The sequence below is a fragment of the Anopheles funestus genome, chromosome 2RL, assembly GCF_943734845.2.
Source record: "Anopheles funestus chromosome 2RL, idAnoFuneDA-416_04, whole genome shotgun sequence".
In the NCBI taxonomy this organism is placed as follows: Eukaryota; Metazoa; Arthropoda; class Insecta; order Diptera; family Culicidae; genus Anopheles; species Anopheles funestus.
This window is the reverse complement of record NC_064598.1, coordinates 98092947-98113872: the sequence shown is the minus strand read 5'-3', so window position 1 is coordinate 98113872 and position 20926 is coordinate 98092947. Positions and strand designations below refer to the sequence as shown.

Here is a 20926-nt window from a genome sequence, read left to right as displayed (position 1 = left end):
GAATCGGGGATTTTCAATTCAATACTGTGCCGGTCGTGACCAATCGCTTCTGCAAAGCGATTCCAGCAATCAAACATTACATGACACTGTGTTCCACTGAAATATGATGGAAATTTTCTGCATAATTATTTGTTGCTTGACGTCAACCAATGACCATTTAATGCCAGCATCTCTACAACTCGTGGGCTCAGAGGGTGTTAAAACTGGTTTTCAGGTGTATATTTCCTTTTTCTATTGTGTATTGCGCTTAATTATTACTTTACTTGGATCTTCGATCGGCTCGAAAATGATCTCGCGAGCTACAAATACAACTTGTGGCTTGAAACATAATTTCTTGTTAACTTTTTGTTGCTCTTCATACAATCACACTTTGCAGATGTTCGCCAGTTATGCAAACGATGAGATGACACAACACCGACAAAAGCAATCATTTCAAGTTCAAGATCCCTTGATACGATCGTCTCAGGGGGGGCCACGCCTCGCGCTAAACGCAAGTCATTCTGTCCACATGATGCTTGTAACTAGATAAATACAAATAATTACAGAGCAGTTGGAAGTATTTTAGCAACTGCACCCAAGTCATACACGTAGTTTACCACGAAACCGTTTTGTTCTGGACGATCGGAACGATCAATTTCGACACGTAGTTTCCCATCGGATGGCGCTTTCGAACAAAGCATTTTTTTTGGACTTTCAACCTCTCACGCCTACTGACTCATGGGAAGTGTTGGGCGTTCGTGAATGGGAAAGTGCCGATTGTTGCCCCCTATCGAATGCATTTTCTCACGTTGCAGGGTCAACCGTAGCACAGCACGGTCGAGGTCTCGGGATGATTCAAAGTTGCCCTATCCGGTTCTAAACCTGAGCGTCAAAGTGCAACCAATTAGTCTAATCGAAGCCGGTTCCGGTATGATGCGACGACCTTTTCCCAACCCCAAACACCTTGCTATGAGCGAATGGTTTTTGCCACCTGGGCAGCTACGTAATAACGCACGCAAGAACAGATTGCGTTAGTTCAACTATAGTGAGTACTACCAACACATAAACCTCATCACCGATATAGTGAAGCCGGATTGGCAATAGTGTTTATTGGATTCATTTTAGCTTTATTACCTTAAGGCGTTTGCTCAAATGTTAAACCCCCACACGTCACAACGCCCAAAGAAACGCCCAAGGAATTCATTTGCGGATTAACACTGCTCTGATATCAGCGACGAACTTCAAGGTCTACTGATAAGTACCTTCAAAATTTCTACCCCCTCTTATCGGCATAATCGAAATCAAGTGATATGAAATTTTGAAGGTTTTTTACACTACAGCAACTGGCAAACGATCCAGATAACGTATTTCCCCTGTCGCGGATGCGTACTGCCCCGCGCCCAAGACACAAGTTGCACAAAATGATTCGAAGAAGGGTAAATTGTAGCGGTTCCCTCGTTGCAATTCCCGAATCAATCGTTATCAGCTCATCAGCTGAATGCGAACCGTCGTACTGGCTCCCTCCCTTATTCTATTGCTTTCTCTTCCACTCGCTGTCATTCCCAGTGTGCAGCTTCATCTCAAAACTTGCACAATAACGCTGCCTTAGTAGACGGTCAATCGCAATCGAATGCAACGAAATGCGAGACGGCAGCGTTAACAAAGACTCGTGCCATCTCTGTCGCACGTGGCGATTTGTTCGCGATACCGCGATGACGATCGCGTACTCGTGAGGTGAACCACGGTTTGCTGACTTCGATTGCGTTAGTTCAGCATCAGTAGTTCTTTGTCGCTGGTACGGGTTAGAAGGGTTCTCGGCGATACGGCGCACTGGTTGGTTCGCGACTTGTTTGTGCGCTCAGTTCCCTTTGACATTTTTACTGTGCAAGTCATATTGAGCATTTGAGAGTGAAGTACATTCTTTGAATTTTCCACTCTTTCTCTCGTTCGCTCGCTCTATCTCTTTTTCACTGTTCGTGGTGATTGCCAACCTGCTTAGTGGCGAATGTTACGTTTTTATCGGAGGAAAGAACTCGAGCAGATTCAAGTTACTAAGGGCGTAGGTAGTAAGTGGACCGGGTGTCAGAAGTTCACTGGACGTCGGTCAGAGTGAACGATCGATCGGAACGTTTGAAAGATGCAACAGTTGCGTGATTGAGTACTGTGTACATACAAGTGTTTACAGAAGAGCTCTTCTACAAAGAGCTTGTGTAGAAAGAAAGACACTGTCGGTGTCGTGAGGTAGTGACAAGTGCTCTATAAACACCCCTCGAGATACAGAAACGATTCGTAATCGGGTGCGTTCAAAGTGTGTACGGAGTTACTTTCTAGTGAATTCTTGGGTGACCTGATAAGACATACAACTCGGAATGGATATCCTACAGCAGGAAGTGCGCGGCATCGCATTAGCGAACCTGTCCGAAGTACAATCGTCTCCAGTTTACAACCAAACGACGGTACCGCTAAATCGCAAGGATTCGCGCAACATGGACCAGGCGGTGATACGGAACAACACCGCCAACACGTTCCCCTCGAACCATGACATCGAGGGACATATCCGGCCGTTCCAAAATTTGCCACCACGGGAACCGGTCGACATACAGTTTAAAGATGTGTCGTACTGTGTCAGTCTTGGATTTCGCAAAGGTAAGCAAGCCCCCCTCCCGACAGAGATCCCAATCCTTGGGGGGGAACTACACGTGACCGTGTAGGCGAACCAAGTGCAGAAACCATGCTGGGGTAGCGTGAGGCAATTACTTTGTGCTGACGGTTGTAAAAATCAAACCAAACGACGGAGGACGATCACCTCCCCACTGCAGCGTGAGAGTGTTTGAGTGCAATTTTTATGACTATGTTTTTTGTAGTGTTTGTTGTTGTTGCGCCCATTACCTTCTCAAACCCCGTCCGCGATCGCATAGTGATAATCGGAACAAACGAAACCACCCATGAAAGATACGTTTTGTTTCTGCGCTACCAATACCGGAGAGAGAAATGGATCGGTTCTCCCTTTGTGTGTAACAAAGAAATGACCGGAAGATGTGCTAGCCTGATAATTGGATCGGTTTCCGAGATGGTAAAGCCGTGAAGGGTTCGGTGGGATAGGTCAGGATAAGCTACGTGAAGGTGATGTTTCTTCCACACCCGGTAGTAACACCCGGCGGGCATAAATAGTGGAAATCTGATGTCACTCATACGTATACTTTGCCGATAGGAATTGTTCAAGCAGCGTGCAAGCCATTTGCATCTATTAGCATCCCTCGTCAGGCAACATCAGGGTAGATACAGTAGAAGATACTGTGAAAAATACTGCGAAATGAAGCAATTATACCGAGAAGTTGCGATCGAGTTCCCTTGCAGGGATGATTTTTAACAAGAAAAGTCAAGGACAGGATATTTACATTTAATAGTGACAATGATTTCGTTTTTTTTCGTGTTGGTCCACACCTTCTATCTTGCATCGATGTGCGATCAAATAAACCGATCGACGAACCTTGAAGAATGATGATAAAAATACACTTTCCGTGATGTTGGCGCCACAAAATCTGACGCAAAACGCGTACCCCATCGGTTAGAGGTGAATTTTTTTTTAACAAACATGTTTCTGTTTGTTTGGTTAGCAAACGTTTGTTTTTTTTAATGATTTTTTGGAACAAGTCCCATGACTCGGCAATAGTTTGTTCAAATAAGGAAAAATCGTATTTAATATTTATATGATTTGTGTGTTACTTTTAGACTACAGTATACAGCTACTCTCATGTCTCTTGTAACATTTTACCATGAACTGATCGAGACAATTTACACAGGTGTGTAATTAAGACGCTTCGAGAACAGACCATCATGTCAACTCCAATCGCGTCCAAAGTTCATTTCCTGCATCTGCATAACACGTTTCAAACCGTTCGAAACGTCAGCTCAAACGTGATTCATCCACCTCCTCAACAGACACACAACACCCTAATGCTTTACGATTCTTAATATTCTAATCGCATGTTCTGCTATTCATGTTCATCTAACGGGTATGTGGCTCACCTTTGCAGTACAACAAATAGCACAATCGTGTGCGTGTTTATGGCATATGTCGGCACATTTCCACCGGTGGCGTTTTTTTTGCATCAAAACGGAAGAAGCGCCATCGTCGCTAACACATTAACTGCGATGGTTTGTTGTACTTGTCCTTGAAGTGTCTACAGGGCAGGACACCCGAGACGTAGCAGCTGAACATTGGCCCGACACCAGAACGAAAATACCCAATAACAGCAGAAACAAAGGAACGCAGAGAGAAAGAAAGAAAGTGATGATAAGACACTTGTCAAATGAAACACCCGATTATCACCCTTTGCTTGGGAGTGTGTCGAACGATTCAATCGAACGATCACGTCGTTCGTCCCAGTGACAGACAGATTGTTTTTTTATTTAAACTCTATCACCACTTCCAACCCAGCATAAAGAGACCTAGCGCCCGCCTCGCCACGGTCAACTGGTTCCTTAGTGTAGGCTAGTGATCGTCATCACATCGTTGCAGGCCGTTAATTTCTCACTACTGGTGCTATGCGTTACCACTTGCAGCACACCACCCAGACACTTCCTCATCAGTCGATCTTTATTTTTGCTACGCAGTGACTCACGTGCGTGTGAACGATTCGCACGCGTCCATGAGCTGCACGGAGGCTTGTGGCGCAGTGTCGCCCAACCGGACATCTTGTTAGTGGATTAGTGAGCCGGTTTGCGATCACTGTTGCACCGGTGTCCTTTAACATTTGTCCTGACGAGTGCAAACATGAACTTGAACTATCGGCATACCGATCTGGCCGATCGTGACGTTAGGAGTGGCGTTTAAACGACAAGACAAATGATCGATTCATGTGTGTACACCACTGCAAACGATCGTTTCGGAAAGTGGGCGACTGTTGGTGGTGTTAAAAACAGGTATCCAATCCTTTCCTACATTTAATGTGGGTATAGGCTATCAGGTTCGTTAGATAGAATTGCATTACAAACTCCAAGTCGAGGATGGTGATCGACTTTCGATTCTGTTCATATTCCCCTAGATCTTGGTCTATAAGCCTTAGTACCTGTCATTAGCGTCATCAATAGACGTTGTAAAACGTAAATAATGTTTTGAAGTTGAAGATTTCAATTCCTCCATGTGCCATATTTCTTTGGCGCTTCAATCACATAATCGCTTACAAAGAAAACCGGCAGTTGAAATCGACCTTTGGTCAACAATCACCTTCCCTGCAGGAATTGGTCATTTTCTTATCGTTCAACATGGCTGGATAAGCTGACGCCATTGTGCTACACCTGCTGATAATGGTCGCTTACATGACGACCAGCGCTTGAGGTGGACAACCACATGAGAAGTAGTAATCCTTTCCAGCACTTCACAATTCTCGCAGTCCCCGTAATCGCTACTCTTTAGCAGTTGTTTTGACCTGCGCTGGGAATTATCCCTTTAGCTGCTGGGACGAGGAAGAGAATCAACCTCTATACATTGGTCGTTAGTCCCTTAGGCAACACTACTAGACTAGGGTGCTTATCATGCGTTTGCTTACGTCAAACGGTAGGGTTGGTTTGTGTTTTACCGTGTTATTGTAGGGTTGTTCGGCGTCCAATCAGACAGGAGCATGCCAACTATGACTGAACTGGTTCTAGTGTTGTTGGTGAACCAGCTTAACTCATCGAATCGATCGACACTCGTCCAAAACAAGAGTAATCATTAGTGTTATCAAAATTCTAATAAATAAGATCCGTGTCTTCCCTACTCCTGGAACAGCGATGTTCGGAACTGTCAACTTGCTTTCGCTTTTTGCTGTAAAATCAAGCCTACCTTCTAGTTCCTGGTTGGACTGGACTTAGAACGCTGGTTTGTTATGTGTAAGCGGACTTTGACCATTGCAATACAAATGTAATGGCAATAAGGATGTTGTTCTAAAACGACATATACAGAAACTATTCGCAATAACATTCACACCCCACTATACCAGGAGCGTAAAGTGTGCTTTGAAATCTAATGTTTCCTATTTATAATTGTACACACTTCGTAGTACCTACCCGATGGGTGACTTTCTTACGCAAGCAACACCCGGTGGAAGCTGCAATGTAAATGAGTGCAAAGGCAGAACGAAGAAGTATACTGATAAGATATCGATTGCTGATATTTTGTCACGGGTCGTGGCACTTTTTGTGTGAAAACAGATTCTATTTATTTACTCATAGTTGGCCTTTGGTGGTAGCAAATAAAAAAGAATGGCTATGTGTAAATTTTACGCCCGATTGACGGCGCGTGTCCCAAGGTTAATAGTGAGGGAGGATTGATGTGGCGTATTATACCTTATCATAACGGTCTACAACAATTTCCATTCCAGGCCAGAAGGAGATCCTACATAAGGTGAATGGCAAATTCCCAGGATCGCAACTGATCGCCATCATGGGCCCATCGGGAGCGGGCAAATCGACACTTCTGGATGTCCTATCCGGCTACCGGAAAACAGGAGTAGAAGGTGCGGTCTATGTTAATGGACGTATACGCAACCTAAATAGCTTCCGGCGGATGACCTGCTACATTACGCAGGTTGACCGTTTGCAGACACTGCTGACTGTGCTGGAGAACATGCGCATTGCGGCGGATTTGAAGCTGGGTCCAGAAGTGTCGCGCCATGAAAAAGAGTCAATAGTACGTGAGATATAGAAGCGGGTATGTGATTTGTAGCAAGTAAATTACACATTTTATCCCTTCCAGATTGAAGACATTCTCACTGTGTTGGGACTGTACGAGCACCAGTTTACCATTACCAAACGTCTATCTGGTGGGCAGCGGAAACGTCTGTCGATTGCACTGGAGCTGATCAACAACCCTACCATTATGTTTTTGGATGAACCAACAACGTGAGTAAACTATGGTAATGAAGTGTATACACTCAATAGCTAATTAATCTGTACCCTTTGTGGAATTCCGCAGCGGATTGGATAGCTTCTCGTGTAATCAGGTCGTGGACCTACTCAAGCAGCTTGCTAAACAGGGTCGTACGATCATCTGCACCATCCATCAACCGTCCGCCAAGTTGTTCCAAGAGTTCGACCAGGTGTACGTACTCTCGAACGGTGAATGCATGTACCAAGGTTGTACCAACAGTTTGGTACCGTTCCTTCAGTCGGTTGATATGCCCTGCCCGGTGTACCACAATCCCGCCGATTATGGTGAGTGACTATTCCTACCCGCATAGGTTTTAGTGACGTTTACTAACCCCTACATTCTTCCATCAGTGATTGAGCTGGCCTGTGGAGAGTATGGAGAAGAGCGGATCCAGCGCATGGTGATGGAGATGGGCAATGGTGAATGTACGGAATGGTTTACCGACAAACGGAAGCTGCTAAAGCTAGAACAACTGCGGAAGAAATACCCGCTCAAGAAGATCATCGAGCAGAACGAAGACCTGATGGCGACGTCACAGATGCATCAGCTTCAGGTCCTGATCAAGCGTGGCATTATCAAGGCGAAGCGGGACGCTACCCTCACACATCTGCGCATAGGGGTGAACATCATCATAGCGGCTATGTTGGGTTTTCTGTTCATCGACGCCGGCAACGAGGGATCACGCGTACTCGACAACTACAATCTACTCTTCTCGATCCTGATGCACCACATGATGGCCACGATGATGCTGACCGTGCTGACATGTAAGTGTAAAACAATCCTGACAGCCAGCAGCTGGGAGAAGGCGTTGCGGCCTATCCGGTTGTCGGCAGACCGTCTGCTAATGCGATCTTTTGTCGCGGACTCATTAACTCTTGTGTTCTTTTTTTCGTTCTTTCCCGATCTTCCACAATCTAGTCCCCACCGAGATGGGTGTTATACTGAAGGAGCACTTTAATCGATGGTATACGTTAAAGTGTTACTACCTCTCGGTCTCCATCATCGATCTGCCGCTGTCCGTGTTCTGCTGCCTGATCTTCTCTGTCATTATCTACTTGATGAGCGGTCAACCGATGGAGTGGTTCCGTTTTGGCATGTTTTTCACCATCAGTCTGCTGATCGTGCTGATAGCACAGAGCCTCGGGTTGACGATCGGAGCCTGGTTTAACGTGGTGGTGAGTAATCATTGGCCCGGTCTTTTGTTTGCTTATCGGCCATCAATCTAACTGATGAAGTACGGTATTTCGTCTTATGCCATTACCTTCTTCTATTGCATGTACTTACACACGGGCGCACACATTCGTTCATGTGTAGAATGGTACCTTCCTCGGACCCGTGCTCACCATCCCGATGATGATGTTTGCCGGTTTCGGAGTGACGCTTCGTGATCTACCGAGCTACCTGAAATGGGGCAGTCACATCTCTTATCTACGTTACGGTTTAGAGGGCTACGTCAATGCAATCTATGGCGAAAATCGGGAAACGCTCGACTGCGAGCTCAAACCGTACTGCCATTATAGGTAGGTGTTTTATAGCAGATCAATTTAAATAAATTTTAATACTTGTTTTTTCTTCTTTTTATTTTGCTGTGCAGATATCCTGCCAAGTTCCTGTCAGAGATTTCAATGGAAGGTGATCAGTTCTGGAAGGATGTATACGCTCTCTGCGGCACGTTGATTTTGGTGCGCGTGTTTTGTTACTTCCTTCTTCGATGGAAGGTTATGTCAGTGCGGTAAACTGCTGATATGTAACCTACGATAACGTTTCAAGGCACTCCAGGGCAATCGGAAGCATTAGATGTGATGAGCAGCAAAAAAGGATGTGATTTTTATTACCAGACCAGTTACCGGTTCGTCCGTTCGCTGAGTACGAACACGACGCCAAAAATGGGTTGCCAAAAAACATTCGTTCCATACGTTCCAAACAAGCTTATCGCGGTGCAAAGAATGCGCCAACTCGCGCACGATAAGACATATCGCAGTGCATTTCAACTGTACATATATAATATCCCAGAAAGTGTGTGTTTGTGTCTATTCTGTATGAACCACCGTGCTAATAGGTTTATTTAGTTTACGGATCAAAAAGCGCCATTTTGTTTTGCAGATTTCGTGATGGTGTAGTGAATATGAAATATCCCGTAGATAGTATAGCTACAAATTAGTCATTGATAGTCAATAAAATGTTAAAGCCTCTTTTTACAAGTTATCTTTTACTGCTTATCGCATTGGATGCTTATTTTTTCCGCTGTTGATCGATCTTCGTCACGTGCCCTCTGATTGACTGGTTAATCACAACTTCCATGTTCTTGGGTGTATATTTAAGAATGTTTCGATATTAGATTACAAATTAAGTTTCCCATTTGGAGATGGTGAGCGGTTCAGTCGTGTCTTCCCTATAATTATCGATTAGTATACTATTTCGCACCGTTGGCTGATCGGTACATTGTTGGAATATTTAATGATGTATGCACGACGACAGTTAGCAATATATAATCAAGCAATTATATTAAACGGTTTGGCAAGACGTGCGTTTCGCTTATTTTGAACATCTTGAGTGTGAAATTGAAGTGTGTGGAAAATATTAGTTCTAGTCGACAAATTTGGTTCTGTAATTTTAAATTGTAATAATTAGGTAACATCTTTAACTAAACGATGTTGTATTCGCAAACAATGATTCATTTAATTTTATTTTTAGCATGTTTTTCTATATATTAATAAACGAACTTTCGTTACAAGGAATGTCGACATATGATTCCATGTTATTTTATCGTATATAGTTTAAAATTTTAGCAATATTTTGGTACAATCGATGAAAGTTTTGTATTTGAGCGAACCCTGTCCGATTTAACGAATCTTTGTGGTTTCGACGAAAAGCCGTATCTGAAACATGTAATGCGGGATTGCATACATTCTGGGGGATAACTCTACGATTTGGAGCTTTAGGAATAGTAGTCAGTATGATGGACGAAAAGTTGTCATCGACAATTTATTTAATTTATTATTTAGCTATTTCCGCTGTCTATTCCATCTACGAAAGAGGATGATGCTAATAAAAATATAAAGTCAGTATTACCAACGGTAATGCTCTTGATGTCGGACGTGGAAAAAGTAGTATAAATCCATTATCCAAAGTTGTACACAAAATTAATTAAATTAATCCCTATCAAATATTTTTGATTAAGTTGATCATTTTGCAAAGTTATCTTGAAATGTCTTGTCAGCAACGAATATAGACTCACTGACGCTAATCTTACTAGGACATTGTGGAATATGACAAGGACAGCAAGCTATCATATCTCATTAAGAAATTCTCCGCCAGAAATTCCGAACTCACAGCATAAAACAAATCTCAATCCGTCTTCTGACTGTCTATGAAACAATGGCATAGGCAAGCACTAACTAACGGCAAATGTGATAAGTTCATCATGATCATGTCACGCTCGGTAGGGGCTCGTGGCATGCATGTGGATCGCTTTCGTTACGGCACTAATGCAGCACCATGGAAAGGTGCACTGTGACACACTAATTGCTGCTAATGGGGAGGTTAAACGCAGCGAATCGGTAGTCATTCTTTTGTACTGCGAGATATCACGATTACGTCGTGGCCGATTGTTTGCCCTCTCGGTAGTGTGTGGGTTACGAAAAAGGATTGTCACATGGCCGAGCATCTCACATCAGAGAGTGGAAGATGCTAAATTGGGCTTCTCAATCATCTAAATACAATTGTCCAAGAAGTTCTGTTGTCATTTCTTATAGAAACAAAAAAACAATAAATTAATCATTCAATTCTTCATAACAACAAACTATGAGAGTGAGCAATTCGAGCGAATGAGTTGATGCGTGATTCAACCCTTTTTTACTCGTTCGTATTGCGGGAATGCATTGTCATTCGCTGGAGCTTGATAGATAAGCATAGACACAACTGCGAAGCACTGGCACTAGCTAAATCAATTGTATCGTTGCAATGGACTGGTCATCCGGCCGCCCAATTGAATGCCTTGCGGGAATAGTTTCATATTTTAGGCCACTAATTACCAAACCTTGATGGTGGTCTCAAACTGTCGAAAACATCCACTCCGCTATTAAAAATCGATTAATTGGCTCTAGGACTGTAGGAATCTGTTTGGTTAAGCATTCGGACTAATAACTGCTTATTAGCTGTATAATTAGATATTTATTGCCGACATTGCAAAACTAGAAATATTTTTTTCTGTTTCCGTCCATTAACTGGTTACCTCAAATCTTGAAATTTAGCTATCAATTAATTCGTCGGAAACGGTAAAACAGTGTTAATGATTGATGTACCAGTTTTACTGCCATACTTGACTCGTTGTGTTGGTGACCTTGATTGATAAGAATTGGAACTCCCGAAACAAAAAATGTTTCATTTCACCGGCATGCTATCGACCTTAGTAACTTAGCCTGCTTCAAGATTTTCAACAGCTACGATATCTTTACACGCTTGTATTATTTTGATAAGAAATCACCGGTCTGTGACGTCGGCACCGTACCAAAAAAGCGATCCAAAGAAGAATGCCAGACCAGTGCAATGCAAAAATGCAACTTGGAGGCACGGTATCGGTCAAGTCGCAGTAACTACCAGCGATTGATAATATTCTGTTAGGTGCATTGCTCCAAAATCCAACGAATAAAATCTTATCTTTTGCACCGGTTTATGGTTGGCTTGGCAAATTTTGACGTAGATTTTGCAATATTTGGCTATCCGGTGGAACTTGATTCATGTCCAGCTGTGTTTGCTGATAACATTGTAGAGTTTCCAAAACCATCCTTATAACAAGGTACGGTAGATAACGCCGAGCTGGTGCTGGTTAGATTGAACGAACGAATCTATCGGCTAGTTAGAATCGAAGGTAACTCACACGTCAAGTGCCTGAGGTCGTCTGGATCCGCTAAGTTGAGGTGTGCGCTTTGTTGATATTCGCCTCCAACCGGCTCGTGTGACACACTTAGCGCTCAGTTCTCAGTGATGCTGTCCCTGGACGTGGAAAGAACCCGCTGGCACAAAATAGGTCATAGCTCGTCGAGACCTTCTCGTGGCAATTGTTGTCAGCTAGACTTGCTTGTTGGGGAACTTTAAGGTATAAAGGCAGGTGATATTTATCCTATTAGTAAGCGTGCTGCTCGGGTCAATCCAGGGGAAGTTACTTGATTGCTATGAGTCAGTTTTATACATCAATCACCATGAACACGAGGCAGTTCCTTCGTCCATCGATAAGACCGCTAGATCGATAGTTGATCTGGTGGCGCCCACTTTATGTTTGCGTTAGTTTTGATTAATCAAACCTTTGGTCAACGGCTCGATTTCTCATCAGAACCGGTGATGTTGTCCATGCAAGGAGTTACGTTTCCCTTTCCATTACACTACTCGTAGTGCAATCCTGCGCAAAGGGTTTTGACCGTACGCGCCCTTCAATCGCTCGACTGACCATGAACTCTTGAGAGATTCCACGATTTCGTGCGCAAAAAAAAAAATCTTCGCTGCAACTGCCACGGTAGGCTTATCATCCAGTCCATCATAACGTCGGGGCACCATTGCAGCGTCAGTTAAACCGTTGCACAATCGTTCCGCACATGATAATGCGTCTCTGCACTTTGCACTTTGCAGCAGGAAACAGACGAATGTCATGTGTCAAGTGCAACCGGGAAAGTGGTGCTTCGGTGCTTTAAGACAGCTAGAGCGGTTGGCAACGTCCAAAAGGGGGAAATCAGCGAGACAAGCAAGTCGTCGATCGGACGAAGGAGACGCACTATGTTTGGTAAACAAAGATTCCCGAGCCAATGAACTGCGTGTACACAATTGCTGCGGATGATTTTCACACTGATTCACATTTTTGGAACATGAAACTTGCGGCAAGGGATTGGTTTAGTGATATAAAACGAAAAAGAATGATGGGAAAGTTTCTTATCCTTCCAGCGATCTAAAGGGCGGCAAATGGCCTTCTCATGCATTAAAATTGAACAAAAAAATATATCCATAATATCGTACTGCTCTTTTGCCCTTCGGCCTTTACTTTTGTTAGTTTATTTTAGGCATGCTGATCACACGAAAGACGCAGCTTTTTGTCTGTGAATTAATTACAACTGGACCACTCTAGTTGGTTCGAACCTTCATTGCATCGCACAGTGATCTTGGCAGGATGTTGCGCATGTATGATGTGCAGCACGTTGGTGGCCTTATTGTCTTTTAGATTTTGTTTTCAATTTCGAAAGTAAAAGAAAATACGAACAGCGCGAGAAGCATATACTTTAAAGCAACTGATCATTATGTACCGATTTCGGTCGCGACACTCACTTGCACAGAAGGGGGTTGTTTTTCTCACGCTTCATCGCTCATTCTCACTGGTATGCGGCGCTGAAGGGTTTTGGTTCGTGCTTCGATTCGTAAAGGTTTTCCGCTCGGTGAGCGCGTCGTGCACCATCATCATCATCGTGTATCATCAATGTGGTCGTGCTTCACAGTAGGATAAGTGAGCTCATGTTGGTAGGACAAAATAGGGTTTTTGTAGTTTCAGTAGCAAAGATGTCTATTTATCTTAAGTACTACAAAAACGAAATACTTCCTTTATTTTTATTAGATGTTGTTTCACCTTATTTTCATACGGAAATGGACTTACCGCTTATATGATAATTATATTAGGAACAGTCACAACATGATCGCTACATGAACCGTACACGTTCATAATTTCGAATTCACATTTTAATAAAAGTTTTATGTGAAATTCTCGCATAATTTTTTGACCACTCACAGCCACGTTGTGCAAACTAAACGAAGCACCAGGGTTTCGTCGCTATATACACGCGGTTCGTAATCGTTGGTTCAGTTTTCTCCGGACCGCGTCCGTGCTCGAAGTCTAAGCAGGCGGTGGTTCGTGTTTCCTTTACAAGCGATTATACTTAGGTCGCGCCGTGTGCCAACAAGTGTTGTTTTGGGAGAAATTGTACGAAACAGGTGTGTGTGTGTGTTTGTTTGTGAATACTAGAAGTGTTAAGATGCTGCCGGTGGATGCTGGCAGTGCTCTGTAGATGATTGAATGTTTAGTGCTTATTTTGTTCGATTCTCGATCGATTAGAGTGACGATTGTTTGCGGTTTGTTGACAGAGGGAGTGATGTGCCACACACGTGTGTCGGGGGTTGAGTGGAAGGAAAAGTACTAGTGCCACCCCTAGCAGTATGTTCGACCGAACGAAAGCACTGACCGGAATTGAATTGTTTGTTTAGCTGCGACGTTCTCGTGCTTTTGATCGATTTTCGATACTGTCCTGTTCGGGGTTGCGTTTGCGTGTACGTTAGTGAGTGAGCAAAAACATGAATGTACACGGGAAGCAACAGACCAGTTAGTACATCGCACCAGGGTTTACGTCAAAGAACGATTATCCGTTGGAGAAAGAGTGGACACGACCCACGTGCAACCCTTGCTGTTTGTTTAATATTTCTGGTATAATGACTAAACTGTACGAAATGATGATCACGAAAAGGGGTACCGATTGTGCAGAAACATGTGCGTCATTAGGAGAAAGAATTATGATGAAATCTTGCTCGTCCACGCGTGTTCCGCGAACAAAGATGAGATCGAGCATTACACGATCGCCGCGACAGCAGAATGGCAAATTGCGCCCCAGCATTATTTGTATGCACTTCCGTGCTGCAATAAAACCCTTCGAACGTGCTGAACACTAAAGCACAGGGGGGCGGATAGCCGCAAGGGTTGTACGGTTTCGGTTCTGTTTACATTTCCTACACGACGCCATGGTGCGATAAGACGGCAATGGTGAGCGTGCAACAGAAACACGATAACGGCTACGATCAATCCGTACTAGCTGCAATGAGGGAGAAGCGATGAACGAATCGAAGTTGTTGCCGTAGTTATTCAACTTGTCTCAAAAAAGCTGAGGTTTTGAAATAGTGAATTGAATTTAAAAGCTTTGCAGTACTCACATAACGTCATGAGACGGCAAAAAAGAAACTAGAACGCCAGAGACACCAACAGCCAAACATTAAATCTTTTCCGGGGTTGATTAAACTTTGACTCATAATGTTTCTGCAATTACTACAACCACTACTAAGGCACCACTCGATGGACGCTATCCAAATCCAAACCAATTCATTAAAGTTTACCCTGTCCAGACAGACGGAGTCTCTGTGAGGTTCGTGAAGGTTGAGGGGTTTAGCGATTTTCAGAAGTTCATGTTTAAAAGTCGCTCACTACCTTCGTCCGAGTGAGACACACCAATATGCGCTTCGAGACACAACTGAGCAGCAGTTGGTTGCATGGTAGAAGTCGGTAACGATGTCGGTCTATGCCATGGCAAACGGGTTCGCTTTGGGTGTGGAAATAAGCCGCCATTGAGGATGGGGCGAGAGTACCCTCCACTGCACACGTGAAGGAGAACATAAACATTCAGCCAATGTTGCACTGATGCACCGATGCAGTTTGCAAAACCCACAGCGGGTACGGTGTACACAGTATAACAGGAAAAACAGTCCATCATTTCTTTCGCTCTTCGACGCGATGAGTTATTTGATGTGTCGACCAACTTCTCCTAGTGGGTGTTTTATTATGATGTATTCTTGCATCCACCAGAACTGATGCACTTTTTGAGCTGTTTACCGCCAAAGATAGGCCTCTATTCTGATAGTGTGTCTATGAACTACTCGTACCCCGGTCTTCCAAGAGCTTATCATTCCATTGACCATGACACTGAATAGGTTTGTTGTTTGTGTGGATGAAACGTGTCGTATTTCACTCTTTTTGCATTAGTGGTGCCTGTTCTTTAGCGGTTGTTTGTGAAGAATATAGAGAGGCGAAATAGAAACCACGCCAAGTTGTTTCATCAACATGACAGGTGTTTGTTGCGAAACGAAGGATCACATGAAGTGAGCTTCAAAGAATGTATCCCAACACGAGGAATTAAGGCGCAATCGTTTCCATCTTCCATCGAGGTGTAATTAAATCGTTCTAGACTGCCTTCCGGCTCTGATGAAGACTGATGAGAATTGAAGCACAAAAACAAGAAGAGGGGGGATAAAAAAAGACATCACAGGCATGCAAAAGGCAGTTCCCGCGCGAAGGCTGATGAACATTATTTTTAATGCCCATCGGGAATTAACGTCTCTAACGCGTCCAAAAAGATGCCTTTATGACCTCGGTGCGTTCGACTAAGTAATATTCTAACGTACACCGTGCCCGTGCTGAGGCGTATGTTGTAGGCTATCCTTGAGTTTACATTCAAAGGTCGCTGAATTGGAAGTCATAGCAATCTCCTTCCAACAGTGTCTTACTCATGCGCGATTGCAGAGAAGCGTCACGCGGGCGTGGATTTAATATTCCATTCACGCATTGCACCGACGTGCATCCTCCAAAAGATTGTGTGACGAAGATTGCACTATCCCTCTGGGGTCCCTGCTCGGATGGGCGACGAAGTCGGTGGTTCTGAGCGGTAATAATTCATCGCGTCAATACGCCGCACTGAGGTTTAATTTCCGTTTCTGTCATTGGCGGCGCGAATGGTTAATTCGTGTAAGGAAGTATCGACGCTGACGGACGTCTAACCTCTGGCATGACATGAGAATGCAAACGTTCTACGATCGCACGATGGCAGTGTATCGTTTTGTGTGCACCAGAAATGGTCCCAAGATAAAATAGCGAAGATTGAAGGGGAAAAAATGATCAATTTAATCCAGCATCGAACGGTGGAAGATTAATGAGGGACTAGCTCACTAGACCGCTTTCGAATGTTGTGATGATGAGCCAGAAAGTGCCACGTGGCGAACACTTATCAACGTCATTCGACTGGAAGCGAACGATAGCTATAGTGAGAAGTCGCACTGATACTTAAAGGTGAACTTTACCTTTCAACCCTAGTGTGGCGTTCTCGAATGCAAATGTCAACAGGCTGACGAAGCTGTCTTGACAAGTTGGCGAATGTCGGAAGGTATTCGTAACGGCCGTTTGATAGACGAAGGTTAGATATCGGTATATGCCCCATTGGAGCTACACTTCACATGTGCGGAAAGCAGACGAAGATCAACCACTAGCAGTTGCTTTATAGCTGTCAGTAATGCGATCATCTAATGGAACCGTGATTAGGCCGGAACTGTTGGACGTGCTGTAGATCATGCGTTTATTCACAGTTCACAAGACACACGCATACAAACACACCCGGACGACCCAATGCGGGGTTGTTGATGCGACGACTGTTGTTGTCAGTTGCTTTGGTGGAGAAGATAAGAACCGAACAGCCGTTTCCAGCCCGACGTCGTCTACGAAGTTTCTTTTCCTGGTTTCTTACTCTTTTCCTTGTGTTGATGTCTTGATGTGTTGATCACTACATCATGGTTGAAAGTGAATCATTATCAACATGGTTGCACCAGTTCATGCCGACTTTGACCGGACTGAAGGGAACTTCCCTCAAGGGTAGTGGGACAGTCGGATGCGTGTGGCACAGTAAGAAAATTTGGTTAATAGGTTGCGCTTGACTAATGCCACCAATTGAATCGTGTAATTGTGTAATAACTGGCACTGCTTCATTATGACGGACGCTTGTTCCAGGCTGCTTTCGTCTAGATCTTGTCGGGGTTTGAAATTTGCCAATCATTGGTGAATGTTAGAAATTTTGCACGAACGAATCTGTTGCCGCAGGTTATTAAAAGTGGAACAACAAACGGTGAAAGTATGCGTTGGGCAACTTCAGTGCTCGTGATTGATTGTAACTGCACTGAAATGGTCGACATGAGTGACATTTTAAGGTTATGGAGAGAGAGGGTTGCCTGCTTCGGGTATTCGACAGCAGAATGTAGAGTATGCAAATCAACAGATGGATTCTCCATCATGAGGAGATTTGCTAAACGTTGGAAATCCTGTCTCTGGAAACACTTTAAACGGCTATCAATCGATGGATAAAACTAGCCTTTAACAGATGGAAAACCCTTTTTTATGGGTTGTATGATTCATCTGAAGAATTTGATCCTATCAATAGCATTAAATTGATCGGCAGTTTGATCATTACTGTCGTAATTTCTAGCAAGAGTCTGTAATTAGCTTGGCTTCGGTGACTCCTCCACCTGCTGTTGGGGAAGGTCGTTCGCGTGTCAGTGATGAACTATGAGTAATAGATCTGTCGCGATGCATATTTTAACCTCCCGTTTCTCGATCTCGCAGCTCAATATCAAACATTTTACCGGCATAAATGAGGTAGCGAGCGCTTTACTTCCCCGTTAAAGATGCCGATAGCAAGGTCGATCACTTAGCAAACATTATTAGCTGTGATGAGTATCATTTTTTGTTGATATAGTTGAACAAAAAAAAAAGATAACATGCAGCATTTACGATCGGTGTTAGTTACTGTGGTTTAAATTCCGCACTTCCTTGTTTGGTGTGGATCAGTTAACAACAAAAAAAAAGTTTGACGGAACAACGGTGGAATCTTAATCAGCTCGTTTCGATCAACGGGAGTAACATACGCACGATAGTAAAATAGTAGAATAAGCATGTTTGTGTTCCGAGCAGTCCATCCATTGACGTACTGAGCAGCGATCGAGAGTGAGATTAGAGCGTTTTCCAGTAACCTACCACCATGTGCATGCGCCATTTTATCGACCACAAATTAAAACCCCCATACACTTGCCGGTGGGTCAATTGTATTCAAACGAGATCGCATGAGATGCGATAGATGTGCGTTGATCCGCACATTCCATGGGTGGGGAGAAAATTTAAAATTGTTTCAGATTCATTCTGGCATGAGGAAAGCTTTTTGCTAGCGAAGTACCGCCGCACGTGCAGTCACATTACAGCTGTCCGGTGCTGATGTAGTGCACAGTGCCGTAGCGCTCTTTTCACCGTTCGTTCAAGGATCTGCTCGATAAGGAATCTCGCTTTTGGAAGTTTTCATCGTTTACATGGTACGGAACCTTTATTTCCTTGTGGTACAGAAATGATTGAAGTGTTGTTTTCTTTATGTGTGATATTTGTTTGTAAATAATGTCGGTAAGATTAGACTCGTGTGGATGCACCGGATTCGGGTACGTTGAATGTGGGACACATTGATTGGAAGTAGGAGACGAACTTTGAATGTAGCAGTTGTTTTAGACAATTTAGTATTCTGAGTTCTAGTTTAAAGCTCTATGGTATAACAACAACAACAATCATTTTGCTTTTTTACAGTAGTGATATTGTGTGGTGAACGTGAGTTAGAATTAAACAGTGTCGATGGATGAGTAAGATTTGCATCGCACATCAGCTTTTATAGCAACATCCGTTTCCATTGCACAACGCAGTCTGATTTGCGTTAAGGGAAACGAACGTCAAACTATAACTAACTAAATTTAGATCTGTGAAGGTGAAGTGTTTGTGTGTTAAGTGAGAATAGTTGTATTGTATTCCCATGCAACTAAAATGAACTCCCAAAAGAGTGAAATGCGCACCGAAAGCAATCGTCCTGCGGCCACCAACAACGTCAGCAATCCGACCGCAGCGATGGCAGCGACGGCACTGGCAATTACGACCACAACGTCTAGTTTTAGCTGCTGTCCGGCCAATGGTGAAAGTTCATCGATCGACGATTCGATCGAGCTGAACGACAGTCAGGAAGGTGGCAACAACAACACGATGTACCACAACGGATTGCTTGAGAAGCAGGACTATCACTTCCCGAAGCGTCCACCGGTAGATATCGTTTTCCGTGATATTCGCTACGACGTGAAGCGCTTCAACATTACCAAAGCCAAGTTCGGTAAGTAGAGGACGAGATCCTCAACAGCTTCAGAATGGGTCTCGATGTAGCTATACCTCTTGTTTTGCGATATGGAGACCGATCACGGTCAATTTTTCAACATTCAACCGTTAGTGATCTTGACCATATAGACTCAGACTACACTTGTGATCGTTATGGCAAATCCCGTAAAACCTGTATCTTGCGATCAGTTTCCAAGACTCTTATAGGTCGTAAGTTTTTCGGATCGGATTCCCGTTCGTTTTAAACCAGTTTTTTGTTCCAAAGCTAATCTTAATTTGCGTCCGTTTGGACATTTGGACCTTGCTTCTTCTCAAAGCTAAAACTCCCTTTCGAATTGAGTTAGGCGATGGTAATGGCGACCAATTTTAGAGTGTTTTTCGTGAGAAACGATTAAAATGGCTGTGTCGATAGATAGTTTCGATTGAAACCGTTCGTCTAGAGTTTGAACAATAGATACAGCTGCGCATTTTAATGGTGACAGCACTGAAATGTTTGGTTGGCTACAATGATCACACTTTGAAAGACACTTTTGAAAACCCTAACCACTGATGGAGTTTGCTTTTTAAAATCCAATTCTATCATGCATTATTTATTTTCCAAATGGTTACCATTCGAAAATCTCCACTTTGATAGAGCCCAGCGAAGCATATCCTCTAATTACGACTATCAGCCGAGTTAATGCTTACTAGTTCTGTAGCACAGATAAAAGTGTTCTAAATGATGAATGCCTCTCGTTCTGCTAAGCTCTGTGCGGCGTGGGTCTGATCTGCACCGGAGCGGAATAAAATTAATACTAAGTGTACATTTAGAATCGGCATTATGCCTTTCCACAAGTCATTAGCACTGTAAAAATTTTGTAGTTCCCCTCCCGTTCAGGAGCAACAACATCATCATAACCGGTCACGAACGTTGCTACCAGATCGCAGCTGCAACTATCAATGCCCACCCTCCTGCCATGCGGAGATGAATGAGAATCAATAAATTTTATAATAGATGGCATAACATTAGCTTTGCATTAATGTCGTGCAGTTCATTTACACCGATCTCTCAGGTTCGCGTTGGTAGTATAGGGCCGATGAGAATATTCAAATGGTTTCGCTTGATAAAACATTGCTTTCAAATGGTTATTTTACTGGTTCGATAAGGTGGTTCCTAACCAGAACGTATTGTCAGAACCTTGTGGCGTTGATAAGTTGATGATGAACATTAACATGTTGGATGTCGGGTATTTATGCAGGATCTTCGTGTAACTTCATGCCGGTAAATCTAGTTTCAGGAGTTA

General features: G+C 43.6%; 3 protein-coding genes across 3 annotated transcripts in view; 2 read left to right on the top strand and 1 right to left on the bottom strand.

Annotated features, from left to right (window-relative positions):
• LOC125763505 (stress-activated protein kinase JNK) overlaps positions 1 to 20926 on the bottom strand; it is a 278718-nt gene that overhangs the window by 60924 nt on the left and 196868 nt on the right. The gene's annotated exons all lie outside the window — the stretch shown is intronic.
• LOC125763424 (ATP-binding cassette sub-family G member 4-like) lies at positions 1738 to 9097 on the top strand. The gene is made up of 8 exons (XM_049426617.1): positions 1738 to 2625; positions 6345 to 6652; positions 6719 to 6864; positions 6938 to 7176; positions 7243 to 7656; positions 7811 to 8067; positions 8207 to 8412; positions 8487 to 9097. The coding sequence occupies exons 1-8, from the start codon at positions 2349 to 2351 to the stop codon at positions 8626 to 8628; spliced, it is 1989 nt and encodes a 662-aa protein (XP_049282574.1). The 5' UTR covers positions 1738 to 2348; the 3' UTR covers positions 8629 to 9097.
• Positions 13730 to 20926, top strand: part of LOC125775016 (ABC transporter G family member 18-like) — a 32143-nt gene continuing 24946 nt past the window's right edge. The window contains exon 1 of the mRNA XM_049445396.1: positions 13730 to 19641. Within this exon, the coding sequence (XP_049301353.1) occupies positions 19305 to 19641 (337 nt within the window). The 5' untranslated portion in view covers positions 13730 to 19304. The remainder of the gene's footprint in view (positions 19642 to 20926) is intronic.

Excerpts from the sequence above, each read along its gene's own strand:
- LOC125763424 (XM_049426617.1), top strand. The coding sequence starts at position 2,349 with ATGGATATCCTACAGCAGGAAGTGCGCGGCATCGCATTAGCGAACCTG. Across the intron at positions 2,626-6,344 it reads CAGTCTTGGATTTCGCAAAG|GCCAGAAGGAGATCCTACAT; the intron begins GTAAGCAAGCCC and ends TTTCCATTCCAG. Across the intron at positions 6,653-6,718 it reads GCCATGAAAAAGAGTCAATA|ATTGAAGACATTCTCACTGT; the intron begins GTACGTGAGATA and ends TATCCCTTCCAG.